The sequence below is a fragment of the Diadema antillarum genome, unplaced genomic scaffold (genome assembly GCF_040938485.1).
Source record: "Diadema antillarum isolate AM-2024a unplaced genomic scaffold, OU_Dant_1.0 scf00000109, whole genome shotgun sequence".
Classification (NCBI taxonomy): Eukaryota; Metazoa; Echinodermata; class Echinoidea; order Diadematoida; family Diadematidae; genus Diadema; species Diadema antillarum.
In genome coordinates this window covers 1,747,952-1,763,805 of record NW_027270998.1, presented here as the reverse complement: position 1 = coordinate 1,763,805, position 15,854 = coordinate 1,747,952, and the positions used below count along the sequence as shown (strand labels likewise).

Below are 15,854 nucleotides of genomic sequence, written 5' to 3'. Positions count from 1 at the left end.
TGTGAAGATTAATTGATTATTGTATGATACAACTTTACATATGGTTCGTGACCCAGAACTATTCTGATGATGTGTATGCATACCAATTTTGGTCTGCATAGCTTTTTTATTGTCATTACATATATTGTATTGAAAAGCAGGAATAGGAATGTGAATTTTTTCAATGTCAATCACAACGTGATGCAATGTAGCTTTAAGATCCCATAAAATCTCTATGAAAAAATCTTTCCATGCCAACATTTTTGGTGAAAATAGGAGAATAATACAAGCAAAATTTCTTTTATTATGTTGTTATTTTGCGTCATTTCTTCAAGATCAAACATCTCAAGGGCTTCTTCCAGGCAGTCCACCAGGATACATCAAGAAGAAGCAGTGGAACAAGTCTGAGGTAACAATCCCCCATGCTTCTTCACCTCAAAAATTCAAACTATGAATATTATAGAATAATTTCTTGACTACCCCAGTGCATTCACATTAAATTGCGGCCAAAGCTGTAACAGATAACTGTGTAAAATAGTGCTTTGAGAGTTAATTTATATCTTTTATGATTTTTGTTGCTTTCTTTTGCTTGAATTAACACCACATTTCCTCCCAAATTCCCTGGCTTATTTTGATTTGCTTTTTTTTTTTCATCAGTTGAGTTCAGCTTTTACAGAAGACAACATTGCTTTTTTCTAGAGTTTCTTTATTATTTGTATCATATGAAGTTTATTAGATAGTATCTTTAAAAAAGAAATAAAAATAAATGTATGACAAAGTAGAAGTAGTACTTTAATAGTCAATCATTTTTTGAATATTATGCAATGAATAAATCTATTTCTTAGCATAAGATGCTTAATATAATATCAAGTAACTGTGACTGACATATAGTAACAGCACTGAGCATATTGTCACCATTAAAAAATGGCATTAAGTTGGGAGGCCTTTTTTCGAAATTTATCTAAAAGTCATAAGCAAGCTTCTATGCTGATTTGAGTTCTTGTACAGTCTTGGAACAAATTAGATGTTTTCAAAGAGCCTAAACACCAATTTTTATTCAGGTGCAATTTTCCTTTGCGGAGACATGATATATAACACCAACGTATATTTGAATGCCTGGGACTGTGGTGCCTTGTGCATTTTGGTGTTCATTTGATGCACAATATTACAGCAAAACGTTTTTGATTTTATTGTACTTTGTTGCATTTTTTTTTCTCACTCATGCATTCAGTCTGCGAGTAATGTGTTCATGAGACAGGTTATTCCATTATTTTTTGCTTCTCTTTCATACAATGCCCCTTTTGTGCATGGATTGTTGTAGAATAGTCAAGTAGAATACACAGTAGTCTGTTAAGGCTACTATAGCATTGATCATTCAGTCTTGATTTGGATTGCATATAAAATCTACTTATTTTTGGACAGATCTAAAATCCAACCGTTAATTACTCGGTACGTGGCAGTTTATAATATTCCAGACAAGAAAAGTAGCCATACATTACTTTTTCTGTTCGTACCTGTTTTGTTTCAGATATTTCTCTATGTTTTATTTCTGTTTTGTCTTCACTCATACCGATAATATTGAAAAAAAAAATCAGATTCTTATCCTCAGTTTTGTATCATGATCTAAACTTAATACACCAAAAAGTCTTCGTCCTTTTTTCCTGTGGAAAACCTCAGCAACCTTTATGCAATGCCCAAGTCTGTTGATAGGTGATGTGTCTGAGGCAGAGGTCGTACATGCCATAAATGTGCTCGATGTGAAGTACATTTTGAAATCATGTAACCACATCCCCGTTATTTATTGGTGTGTTAGTCATGTCTTACCTCTAAACTGTCAAAGCGAGAAGACGCTATCTCGTCTACAGCCAAAAAAACAAAAAACAAACACCCCAGCAGGGCACTGCCTTCTCTGTGTTGTATTAATCTCTTTTGTCGTACATCTCGCTCAGATCAATTCGGGTCCACGAACAGAAATGACCACAGAAAATGCTTATGTCTCCTCTGATCTAGCTAATCTTGAGGGCGTCTAGGGTTTATGGTGTCTCTCCCTACCTTATTTACAAGGTAAAGCAAATCTGAGTTGGCCTTGAATGAGCAAAAGTATCATATGCATCGCCGTGGCAACGTGTGCAGGGTGAGGTTCACTAATTAACAACACTGGAAATAACAACGGCAAAACACAGCAAAAATTTGGGTTGCGAGGCTGTACCTTCCACCTGAATGCCCATCTGTATTTCTGTATCAGTAAGAAAAAAAAAATGATTATTTTATGATAAAGATATGATCTGTATTGATGCAAATTCTGCCACCAGGCAAGTGTGATAATGTACATTGACCCCTGTATTTGATCTGTTTTTCATTCCATTCAAATTTGTTGTTTTTTGGATCATTGTAGAATCAGGATCAGGATTATGTAGTGAGTACCCCCTCGCATGATATTTTTTTTTTTCTTTTTCTTCTGTGGGCCCCAGTTTCATGTCTCATGCATGAATGTTTTTTTTTTAGCATGGCCATTTCATCACAGCAAACTCTTAAAGGCAGTCATCATCTGTTCATCAGTGCACTTAATATTCATCAGATAGTAAAAACCTGCTGCTTTTGGAAACAAGGAAAAACTGGATGAAAAAAAAAAAAAACAACCTCAGAGTAGTGTAGCCCCTGACTGCAAGAGACATGACCCCGTATTACAACCATACAGACTAACTGTGAATCATGAAATGCATCAATCATGTTTTTGTTTCTGGTTTAATTATTTGAGATATGAAGAATATAAAGTTTGTGATACTTATGAGAGAGGTGTTTTTGCTCATTGAATGTTACCATACCTACTTTGGTGGGTTAATTCAAGAGGTTAGTGATCAAAGCTAGGAAAAAGCAAATACTTGAAACTGAAGCAAAGCAAGAAATTAAACTTCATACTTCCATGTTTTCATACATATTCATAGTGTTACTATCCAACAATGTCATGCAAAGACAGAAAAAAATGACAAATCATGTAGTTGCTTGACAGGGCACAGTCAGTAACTGTATGTTTCTTCATACTTTTATACTCAAATATTACGCAATCATGAAATTATACAAATTTCATGTTCATGTGCACCTGTGGAAGAAGTGTTCATCAATATAAATGCAATTCAGACAATCACCCAGAAACATGCTACACATTCCCTTCAATTACAGCTCATACAATCAGTAGTCCACAACATTTAGTTACAAATGTTATAGCAGCAAGATAAGTTATACCGTATCATATGCTAAATACTGGTATATGGCTGAAGCATTTGAAGGAACTCATGTTTTCTTTTCATGCTGTAGAAACTTTAAAAGTACTTTCAACTTTATAGAGTAGACCAGGTTTTCCTGAAGCCAAATAAACTTTGCTGGAAATTGGGAGCACTGAAGTTAGATGCCTCCTGCCTTGACAGTGAAATACCACTCATGTTTAAGGTAACTTTAATCAATCAGGTAAATTTAATAAACAGAATTTCAGAAGTTTACACTGAGATCAGACATGCAGTAAGAAAGCAATGGAATTTTAAAGTTGTCTTACAAGCCTCCGATAGACCTGCGGACAAGTCTTTCCTCTATTCTCTTCAAATGCTTAACATGAGATTAAAAGGAAATATATATTCTTTTACATTAGCCTTGTAGATTTGGTAATGTTGTTTTGTTTTTTTTTAAGGGAAAAACATGGTTTCTATTCTATTCTTTTTTCTTTGTGCAAATCAAAAGGAGAATAATTATTAAGTAATGGCACCATTGCCTTGTCTTATGTGCATATATGGTTTCTAGTAATATCACAGTTTCATTTAAAACACTGAAAAACAGAAATGACTTCCAAAACTCATATTAGATCAAAAACAAGAAAAAAAAAGAGGAAAAAAGATTCTTCTGGTCCGATGTGTTTGATTTTATTCTGATTATCAATGCCAACTCAAGCATGGAGAGGTATTTAAGTCAGAGGAAGCCTAAAAAATGGATAGTGTCTATGTCATGTCAAACCAAAGTTTAAATCGCAAGATTAATTGTTATTGATCTTGGGGATTGAATTGTCACAAAGTGTATGCATGTTTGTAGATCAGAAAAATTGGAGTTTAGACTCAAAAGAGGTTGTGTGTAGTTTGATGTAGCTGCCTTCCTCCTATTTATGAGACACTGGTTGTATTTAGAGTTCAGAGGTCAGAAAGGGTCAGAAAGGGTCATCTTTCAGCTCAAGTTCAGTGTTGCTTGAAATTATGATAATTAGATTATAGCCAGTGAGTAGAGCATACCATTCATTTCATCTAGCCGGAGGGACGTTGTGAGAAATAAACCTGTCCATATCTTTATAAAACATAACATGAGAACCGAGAAAACAAATTTGGATACCTGGGGTTGACCTTATTGTCAAGTTCACACTTTTTTCATCTCATGTCAATTACCATTAATACAATGTGAGTTAATTTTCCCATTTTTTTTTAAGATCAAAATCTGTAGTGTTCGCAAAAGAGTGCTTTCGTGATAAAAAGTTTGCTGTGAGGAATCTCTCAATCAATAATTGTATCCAATGCTAGGTTAAAAAAAACAGGAATCATCTTCGTATTTCCAAAGAAAGCATTGCAGTTTTTAAATTCATAAAGCCCATAACTGTGCAGTTTTCATACACAATCATCAGAACTATCATTGAGTGACAACAATGAATGATATGTACAGTATATCTATCATAAACATATTCATGGGCTATTGAAACAACAATGATTATCTATCAGTAACAATTATATCTGTATGTATTTTAGTGTTCATTTTGTTTGGAAAAAGAAGCCTGATTAGAATAAAGTGCTGGCTGTTGTGTGGACCCCATTCAGTTTTAATTGACTTTTCATTTCCCATTGATGGACACAGTAATTTTGTTTGTCCGTGTGCAAAGTTTTAAGTTGCGTGTAACATTGTCGTGTAATATTATTTTTGCTATTGTAACTATCGCTCTTTTCAAGCACCATTTCTAGCATTTGCTGATCCCCTTCCATTATTCTCTCAGTCATCGCTCATGTCACGCAAATTGCTTCTGTTTTTGTTTTCGTTGTCATGTTAATGGTGCCATTCTTGTGCAGCTGTCAGTTGTTTGTTGCGAGTTTAATGATGATGTCATTGCTAGTGTGCATTGTGCGTGATGCCGCGTGACTAGGTGCGAATGTGTCACGTTGGCCCACTGTACAGTATGGCCTAGATACGGCCAGGCAGAACTCTTTGCTTGGCTACACACCTGCAATATAATGTACGTGTGAAAGTTTGAATGCTTGAAAGTATGTACGTATTGTCATGCCTGAATTTCAACAGGCATACATTCATGCTCATATGATACTTATATGGATGCATACATATACATACCTACATACGGTGTACATACACAAATCATACATACCTGCATGCATTTATACAGGTACAAACATGTACACACATGCATGAATACACATGTGAATATATGTGCAGAAGTACACGTACGTTTCATAAGCATTCAATTGAATTTGTTCTCCATGACTTACTGACAGAATGCGCCTTAGCCTTTACTTTATAACAAATATTAGCATGCTTAAAGATGCTCTGTTTTTTATGCTCCCTGCATCTGCTATGCGCAAAGTATTTTCTAATGCATGAAAAATGAGCATTGTACTGCTTTTGTCAAAATACTGTATACACCATACATTTAGCGAGTCAAATTTTTCGTGAATTTGGGACTTCTCCACAATTTAGTGGTTCAATTTATGATCGTGGAGCACAGTTACGAACAGAGAAATGTACACGTGCAGGTCGCATTCATGTAGGGATAAGAGTTAATTGATATTTTTGCGCGTTTTATAAATTTGGGAATGGCACCCGACTCGCTAAATTCACGAAAATAAAAACCTCATGAAATATATGGTGTATACAGTATATGTTCTTATTTGTAGACTTTTGCAGTGACTTGATGCAAAAGGAGTGCTTTATATTCTTGTAGCCTAGATGATGTAATAAAGTGGTGTATTGAAGGTGACTTGTGCTAGTACTTTTTTTTTTTTTTTTGGTAATGTCTTTAACTTGTGTATTATTACAACTGTTTAAAGATGCTTGTGGGTATATCTTATTTTTGTTTAAGTTTAGATTAGATTTGTTTTGGTACTCATTGGGGTATGTAGATGTTTGTTTTGCCACTCAACCTTCAAAAACAGGGCAGGACCTTCAAACTCTGCATGAGGCCATAACATTACAATGCATTTCTGCCCCTGTAATCTTCATAGTGACTGGAAGTTGAATTAGTGTGAAGAGAGAAAAAACAAAAACAAAAAACAAAGATTGCTTGTAAAATGTACCTTGGCTTCATTTCAACTTAAATTACTACTTGTAGTTCACATGACTGTGCCTTTGGCTGGCAGACACTCTGTAACCTGATTCAATGACAAGGTCATACTGTCCTCTATAGGAGAGGCCAGGCAGGGTCATGTGACACATAACTGCCAATGAGTTGCAACAAATGTAGCATGTTGTAAGCCTCTTGTCCATCCTTTTCAACTTCTTTTTTTTTGAATGTACATAAACAAGAATGTCAGCACTGATTCTGGATTAGATTACAAATTGCACTGGAAATTGGTGGAAATTGGAGAAAAAATATGGATACATTTCTGAAGCATTTATACCATGTAAAGACTTCAGGTTGCACTCTCTGATGAAATGCAGAAGACAAATATTGAATTTCCTCCCAAATGCAGAGCTTCTGTTTATTTTCATGATGGTGTTCATTTACATATGTGAGAGTCTTCAGTCATGAGCATCTGGAGATTATTTTAGTTATGTTCTTCTCTGTGAAAGAACCCTAGCAATTGTTAATTTCATGAAAGCATGCTTTTATTTGGATACCGTGTAGATATTACAGTGCATCTTACATGTTATATATCAGTTGTGGGATATGTTTTCTTGTGTTTTTACTTTGTAGTTGAGTATGGCATTGTTCATTACCTTTGTGCCTGACATGTGACCTTATTATCCATGTATTCCTTTAGAAACACTCAATATAATGAGCATGCCAAGTTGATGGAGGGGAAAATGCCTCCTTTGGTAGTATTAATGTGAAGCATTTGCCAGTGTAGTGAAAAATGCTCTGAATAACAAGATTTCGGGATTCTAGGCTAGCAGAATCTATATTTCTTCTTCTTTTTTCTGTTGACATTGGGGGATATGAAACATCTGTTAAGCTTTTGCTAGTGTTCTGCAGAATGCTTCAAGTAACAAGATTTCCTGATTTTAGGATAGCAGAATATGGTCATATTTTTCTTCTTTCTTCCATGGATGTTGGAGAAGAAAGAAATGTGTCTCATAGCAGTTTCCTTCTCCTTACTTTCCATAACTGGTTTGCAAATGCCTTTAATTTCTATATGCATGCTTTCTATGCAAAAGCTATCCATGATGTTGCCAAAAATGACTTAAGAGATACCTAAGACTTGCCTTACCTAGCAACAGTGTGACATTTGGTTACAGTGTTTATTGTAGTTATAGATTCAGAAAACACATATGGGCAACTTATCAGACTCTAGACAGGCCTGTTGCAGGTAGATGAGCTCATTCCACTGAACAATGCTCTCTCACTAGCGCTTCATCTTTTATGAATAAAATGGAAAATGTACAATTTGGTAGAGTGTTTTACACAAGAGGGAACTATTTAACATTCAGCCATCATTCATTCTAAAAGAAATCTCCTCCTCCTTTTTTCAACTGTGATAAATTTTGCAGCCCATGTTGCTACATGTCGTAATTAAACGCCCTACAGAAAATGCCTTCCCCAGGTGGATGGAATCTAAAATCTCCATCTTGTTCTCCCCAATCCTTTCCTGCAGTCATTTGACAGCCTGGTACTGTCTTCCATCCACCACCTGTCCATCAAGATGAAAGATTCTGCGGACAAGATTGCCTTCAAACTCAAGTAAGCTGAACTCTTGCTTTATTTCAGTTTCTTTATTATGATCTTGTGGGTCCTTCCCTTTCTATCTGTTTTTTCTGCAATTCTGGCCAGTTAAAATCTTGTTTGAATCCCAGAGTGTGAAAATACTAGGTGGAACTTTTGTTTTGCTGGTATTAAACTTCTCAGAGGCTCAAAGAAAGTATTGATATAGATATAAAGTGTGCAAGAGTGGTACAGATGTTGTTTGTAACCAGAAAATAGAAGGGTAAAAGAAAAATGAATTGGTATTTGAATTGAAGTGATCTTCTTGTGTTGATTTCAGCAGCCTGCTCAGACATATCATGCAACATCTTCTGTGATATGGTTTTGCAAATTTTCTTTCAATAATTCTATTTTCTTCAACTCTGGCTTCCCCTGTTATATCACCTCTGATAATAAAAAATGACACATGGCCCCATAATGGTTCATTCCTTGGAGAAAAAAAAAAAAAAAAAACTCCCCAAAGCTTGACAAAAAACAACAACAACAACAATAACTTTCAATTTTCCACTAGTAAAGTAGCATCACTCTTTGTCTTTCTTTTTTAATCCTTGTGTATGTCAATCCTCTACGAAGCAAAGGACTTTACATGCGAATCCATCAGTCAGTGTGCTGGTTGCAATTTTAGCCTTATCAAAATGTCATGTCATATAATGTGTCATCCCTAACCTACACTTTTGTCTGCACTTGGTCTTTTGTGTGTGACTTTTGATAAGATGTTTTTAACTCATGCTTGTTTGAAGGCTAGCATCACATTGTGAAAGAGACAGAGAAAGAGAGTAAGAGATATTGGGGGGGGGGGGGGAGGGGGGGGGGGGGGAGGGGGGGAGGGGGGAGGGGGGGAGATGGAACAGAATCCAAAGAGGAAGTGTGCCTTAAGAGATGTGTGCAAGGAACATCTGAAATCTCTTTATCCCAGAAATGATTTCAATGCAAAAATGCTGTAAACAAAAAAAAAAAAGACAAAAAAAGTACCCCCCCAAAAAAGAAAAAAGTTTTAAACAGCAAGAGATAGAACCTGAAAAAAACCCAAGAAGACATTTTGAGAGGAAATCCTGACCTATTTCTGTAGAGTTTTCATGTCTGTGATATTGTAGACTGTCGTCACTGATGGCCATCTTAGGATACACAGTGCCATTACTGATTTCATCTCTGTAGATCCTGACTAGAATCCTTGTGTGTTGCTGCTGCAGGATGTCGATCAGTGAAAGATAGAGATATTTTAGGTTTCCAAGGTCCATGCATGACTGCATATCTGATGCTGCCCTGTCTTGATTTACAGCTCAATGATGAGTGAAATGTTTCAAGGGGTTTCTGTAGCTGTAAACAGACTGTTACTTTGTTCGTTTGTGTGTGTGTGTGTGTGTGTGTGTGTGTGTGTGTGTGTGTGTGTGTGTGTGTGTGTGTGTGTGTGTCATTCGCTGTTATGGTAATGGCAGTTTTATAATGGTGATAGAAATAATGATGATAACAATGAATCAGATAATGGTAATTATGAATAATGATGACAACAGTGTTGACGATAATGGTGGTAACAATGATTGTGATAACAGTGATGATAATATCATTAATGTGACCATCGTCACCATGAATATCGTTCTCGTTATTGTAAAAGTCAATATTCTTGCGCAATTAATATTTCACGCTTAGTGGCTCAAAAACATATTCGTGGGTTCTTGAAATTGTGCTCAGCAATTATCAACCCATTCAACGTATGCAGAGAAAAGTGTGATTTTCACTGGTTTTACAGTGTAAATGCACACTAGCCAAAAGTAGAGTGAAATATACGAAAATTAATGTACTGTGAACATTTCTGCTTCTACATTATTGCTTTTATATGATTGTTACGTTGGTGATACTTTGACTCAGACCAACTTAGATGGAGTGTGCAAGAGTGAACTGCTGATTTTAGCATTTTGTGAGTCATTTCACAAGGGCACCACCAAATCTCACAGCTGCAATAGAGAGAGCTACAGAGTGTGAGCTGTGGTATTTTGATTCAGAAGTCAAGGAGGTTTGCATGGCACGTGTCTGCTAAAAAGCTTCTGGGTCCTCTGATCTGTCCTCTTGCAGGAAGCTGCAGCAGCCGGGTGCCAGTGAGGAGGAACTGTCTCGCGTCCTGAGGGACTCCGAGTTTCCGCTGCTCAAGACCAACAACAAGGAGGTCGCAGGCATCCTGCAGAACTTACGGAAGATGGAGAAGAGATTAGAAGGTGAACTACTTTAGACTGAATCCCTCTTCATTATTCTTTCTCTCCCACTTATTGAGGAATAAATGAGAAATGCTGTGTAAAAACTGCCATTGATGTGTCTATCTCCAAATCAAATTGAAGGTTATGTCTCTGCCATACCATACTGTGGAGATTTATTAATACTTAACTCAGGAAAGATCTGGTCGAAATAGAGAACTGTCTTCAATTTAGCAACTTGTAATGTCACGTATACCAAACACATGGAAGATGGAAAATACGCCCTTTTTAGCAAATTGCAAATTGAGTCATGTCATTTATGGCAATGAACAGTTTAACATTCGACATGATATATAAATTCATCTTATTTCTTATTGAATGCTTTCACATGTTCTGCTGTAAACAGTTGATGTATTGTAATCAAATTGAAGAACCTAATGCTCAGTATCATCGCCAATTTAAAAGAGTTTCAAAAACAAAATGTTTGGAGTGTGATAAACAGTTTTATGATGAAGATTATGTTTTTATTATAGTTTTATGAAGGGGAGGTCAAGACAACAGTACCAGCTGGCTGTCCTCAAAACCCTCAGAATGAAGTTTGTATACAAGTGCATAATTTCTCAGTTGTATTTAGGTGTAAAAGAATATCATTTATTTTGTGAGAGGACTTTCTCATCATTTTGATGTGTAAAGTTGAGGAGTTCTGAGTAGTTTACATTTGTAAGTTTTATCTGTATTACTCGCAAGTTGTAACATCTCTGTTTTACCCTGGTATGCATCACAGAAATCCACAGCATGGTGGACCCTCGCAATGAGATCAAGCTCCCTGAGCAACTTTCGCCTGTCAACCAGATGCGGCGGCAATACATCAACGAGTTCAACTTCGGCACCGCCTCCGACTCGGAAAGCCCCAGGTCACTGCCCCCGTCCACACCCCGGGGCCACGTTGGGCGGGCGGGCGCGGTCAACCCGGCCCTCGCACGGCCCAGGCATCCCCAGCAACAGCAGCAACAGCAGCAGCAGCATCATCCTCAGGCCCACTACCAGCATGAGGAGGGGGAGGAGTATTACCTCTGAGGGGGTTTGACTCCACCCCCCTTTGAGACCACTGGGGTAGCATATCCCAAGTGACTGGTATCATCTCTCAATGCACATTCACATCTTCCTCTCTCATGTGATGTGCTGCAAACATGAAGTCCCCATCAACAGAAGATGGATAAACAGCATCTCTGTCTAATCCAGGAGCTGATGAGACTGCATCACTGGAAGATGATGTTGAGGTCATCAGGGAGCAGTCTGAGGGACTGCTCCAGGACTGTGATGTAGACAAGAGAAAAAATAGTGTAATTTACCAAGGTTTTAACTTGCCATTCTAGTATTTCTAGTGATCGAATGAAGTGGAGGACGAAAGTGACGAAATCCCTCGGCAACAAAGAGGGGAAGAAGTCACACCAGAGCAAGCTTGGAGAAGGAGGAGGAGGATGGGCTTGTCATCTGAGAGTTTGATTCTGGACTCTATAAGTGACATGTGATATTAGATTTGATGAGGTGGCCAAGCTTTCTCAAACTCATCCCGCTCAAACTTCTCAAACTCCTCAAACTCATTCATTCAGGCCGTCAGTGATCAATGTTTGGAGGGAAATGAAACGCCGTCATTTGCTCATCAAGTGTGCTGATTTACTTCCACTGTTCAACTCTCTCTATCTGGAGCCTGTGTTACTCATCATCAGCTGTATCAGACAAACTATTGCCAAATGATGATGAAGGAAGCTCTGGTGGATTTTGATAAGTGTAGTGGGGGGTGTCCGAGGCAAAACTCTGCGTGTTTGCTCCATCAGCCAAGGATAGATTCTATCTCCAGCAAGAACAGACACATGGCATCTGGAGATATTTCTCTCAGTAATTTAAAACTCCTGTTTGTGAGAGTCTCTCTCTAGTAAGAATTGAACTCTTGATATTTTGAGATGTTACAATGTTCAAAGAGAGAGAGAGAGACAGACAGACAGACAGATACAGAGTGAGAGAGAGGGGGAGAGAGAGAGAGAGAGAGAGAGAGGGAGAGAGATAGAAACTAAGTGATGGACTGTTGGGTAATCATATTTTTCTTTTATAAAGATCAATGTCGTTCATCTCATATCATCACACACTCCTGAAAAAGACAAAAAAATATCTGTAGCCCACCAACAGTGTGTTTGTGTGTGCATATACGATTGTTGTATAAGCAATATGTGCTATGAGAGAGAAAGTCAAATTTAGCAAAATATAAGAACAAAGAATCGAGAGAGATCGAGAGAGAGAGAAAATAATAACTAAGTATTATACGACAATCAAGTATTTTTTTCCTGAAATACACTGCTGTTTTTTGGCCTTGCAAACGAAGTGTGGCTGAACTTGTAGCGTTTGTTGGAATGTCTTACTATCACCATCTCAAGTTCAGATATGTCCCTCTGAGACAGAGTTAGATAGAAAATAAAATTGAATTTTCATCTCAATTAACTTCCTTAGTTTTGCTATGGTTGTCTGTAGTATATAGTGAATAAGAATTCCTACATGCCTCAGTATGAGTCAGATTTATGCAAGTGATGAGTGTATTCTTTCTGTTAATTTTTACATCTAAAATGTGGTAAAAAAAAACAAAATAAAAAGTGAAACACAACAAGTAAATTGTGTTGAACTTGGATCAGGGTAAAAACTGATATAGGTAAATTATTAGTATTTGTAATTTTGATTTGATGAAGAGCAAACAATGTAACAAGAGCAAAATGATGATTTTTTTTTTTGATTTTTGATTTTTTTTTTTGGCAACAGGCACATAACATACATGTACAGGCATATAAACTCCACTCAATGCCATGGAGTTGTCTGTGATATATGTATATGTTCACAGACCAGTTATTCCATGTTAGAGCAACATGAGCAAAGTGTGCAAGTTTGACCAGTTTGTTCCAACAGAAGTTTGACGGTGCTCAGGTGTTTGTGAAATCTGGCCTGCATCAAATTACCCCATGATTGCAATAATAGCATGAAGTGATGTTGGCCCAAACTTGGTGTATATTTAGTTCTGAGATGATGGAGAGGGCGCGGACTCCCGTTGTATATAGCCTAGAGAATTGAGAGGGAGCTAGCATTCCTTGGTAGAACGATATTGCATACAGCTATGGTACACCGAGGAAGGAAATGCAGCAGAACAACCTATAATTTAAACTTACAAGATATGTGTAAAACTGCCAAAGTTGTAACAAATGGGCTGCAGTGTCTGCTGTTATCGTAAGTTACCATTATCTTCAATGAATTGAGCTCCTGAGGATTTTTTTTTTGTAGTGTAATCATATGCATGCCAAATATGAGAGGAGGAATCCATGTTAAGTCATTGTGTTGATCCAAAGGGAGTACCGTTACTCATAAGTACAAGTTTGCATGGCAGCTTATCGATTAATTAATATGTGCATGAAATAACCAACAGTAAGTTTGACCTATCGAGAGGTGTTCTTTAGTTATATCGAAAGGTTATTTCTCCCATCATTGCAATGTGTAATATATACCAAGAGATAATTTATCAGACATAATTTTGAAATCGTACACTACAGAGTATTTGTGACTTGTTGGCATTTATGTAAAGGAAGGAATGTCAAGGAGTCATCTCTAATATTGTTCATACACTGCTTGTCAATTCAAAGTTACACATGGTTTGTGAGTAATCTCATTTGAGTCAACATGATTTTTTTGTGTGTCATCTTCATGCCTTGCTTTACGGTTGGACTTATTCAAATACCCAAATGAAATGTGATAACGAAATTCCTGTGATGTCCATGTCGCTGGCTGAGAATGATAAGGGCGTAAGTTACCACTACAGCCATAGTGTTTGAGGCACCTTAATGACATTCTCTTTCTCAACCGACGATGTAGTCATTAATATCAAAGACCTCTGGAAGATGCGTTTACCAACTATAATGATCTGTTCATTAACCACCAACGTTCTGTTTATCTTTTTTCATAAGCTGCAATGGTTTTGTGTTTGTTCTTATCTGTTGAAAGGAGATTGTCAAATCGTCAAATTTTTATTTATGCTGTATATTTTCTTTGAAAGTTATTTTTTATGTATATTTTTGAGTCTTATATTTACTTTCCCCCGTATATAAAAACTGATACTTCAGGTCTTAATGAATGATCGCATTGTTGAAAGAAAATGTATGATATGAAGTTTAACATATAATAACAAATTCAAGTAATTTAAAAAACCACGTACCAGTTATACCAGGGATTTCTGGTTAAGAAGTTAGAGTGTTTCTTGTAATGAAATAAAAGACAGTTATTGATAAAAGTTCACCATCTTTTGACAAAATTGTTATCTGGGAACAATCCATTATGCCAATAACATCTGCAAGTGTGCCACATGACGTTTTCATTTTTTTGTCAAGAAACCGATGTCAAATGTCAGAAAGAACTTTCTTCAAAACCAATTGGCCAAAGTGACATCTGACTGAGTAGAATCTTACTGAAAGTGAAGATTCTGGATAGTGATTTTAAACCAAAAACAAAGTGCTTGTTTATTGATGAGGTAATCTTTCATTTTGCTACACCAACACGTTTGCACACGATTTGTTTGGAATTTGAGGCGTCTCTCCTCGCATCCAAGTGCCTTTACAATCGTCCATATTTTCTCTTTCTTTTGTGTGCATTGGCCAACGCTTGATACACTGTCCTGTTGTTGCTGTAAAATGTGGTGAATTTAAACCATGACCTGGTTAATCTAATTTGCCACATGGATGATAAAAAGAGTGTGATTGTGGAACAAGATGCACTGAACTTGTTGGTAAGCAAATCTTGAATGCCGTGTTGAGATACTTCTCATTTTGCAAACATAAAATATTTTGATTCTTGCCTCAGACAAAACCATGAATGTCAACTACTCATTCATACCCTGTACGTATGACTGTCTTTGTACCACATAGCCTTTTTTAAGTTGAGTATTTAAAGACTGATGACGCATTGCACTGCAGTGTATAAAGGATCGGATTATAGACACCTTTGTGAGCACGCAATATTAAATGTGGCACATTTCAAGTCGAGTGACGAGTCTTCTGTATGTATTGTAACTGCCAGACTCGCCTTTTGTGTTTACTCTTCTGCAAATCTCACCCAAGAGAGTATACAATTTGCAAGCACGCAAAACTGACATTTTAAACTTGAGAGAACTCCGAGTACAACTCGAATAAATTGCATGAATGCAAAGAATATGATGCAAAAGTATATCCTCTGCATGTGTGTCCTGGTATGGTGTTGTTCGTCAAGTTTTTGTACTGGTGGCAGAGTTTACCCAACTGCTAAACGTTATCCTCCCAATTTCCACCTGATCTTGCACAGAACAAGCTTAAGAAGTGTGACCTCTCACTGTTAATGATACATACACACACACACACACACTCATACGCGTCTATGGTGGAAACCGAGGACCTGTTTTACCCATAAGAATTTTACCACATAACCGAGGACCTGTGTGTCAGTAGGACTCTTGTCAACTGAGGACTCATTCATATATTACCATCCAACCGAGGACTTATTACAATAATGCTAATTGAGGACCTACAAACATGTACCCCTACATGCAAAAGCATGCAAAAGCAAACCGTTTGGAATGGTCTGCTTACCGAGTACGTCCTCTGTTCTCTGTGTCCTCGGTTTAAATGTGAAGTTCGTATGTGTGTCCTCGCTTTACACCATGGGTAAGTGCACACACA

General features: G+C 37.0%; 1 protein-coding gene across 1 annotated transcript in view; it reads left to right on the top strand.

Annotated features, from left to right (window-relative positions):
* Positions 1-11,443, top strand: part of LOC139719367 (uncharacterized) — a 94,207-nt gene extending 82,764 nt beyond the window's left edge. Inside the window, exons 16-20 of the mRNA XM_071630782.1 lie at positions 315-388; positions 2,375-2,395; positions 7,824-7,909; positions 10,001-10,140; positions 10,901-11,443. Coding sequence (XP_071486883.1) covers positions 315-388; positions 2,375-2,395; positions 7,824-7,909; positions 10,001-10,140; positions 10,901-11,193 — 614 coding nt within the window. The 3' untranslated portion in view covers positions 11,194-11,443. The remainder of the gene's footprint in view (positions 1-314; positions 389-2,374; positions 2,396-7,823; positions 7,910-10,000; positions 10,141-10,900) is intronic.
* The last annotated feature ends 4,411 nt before the right edge of the window (positions 11,444-15,854 follow it).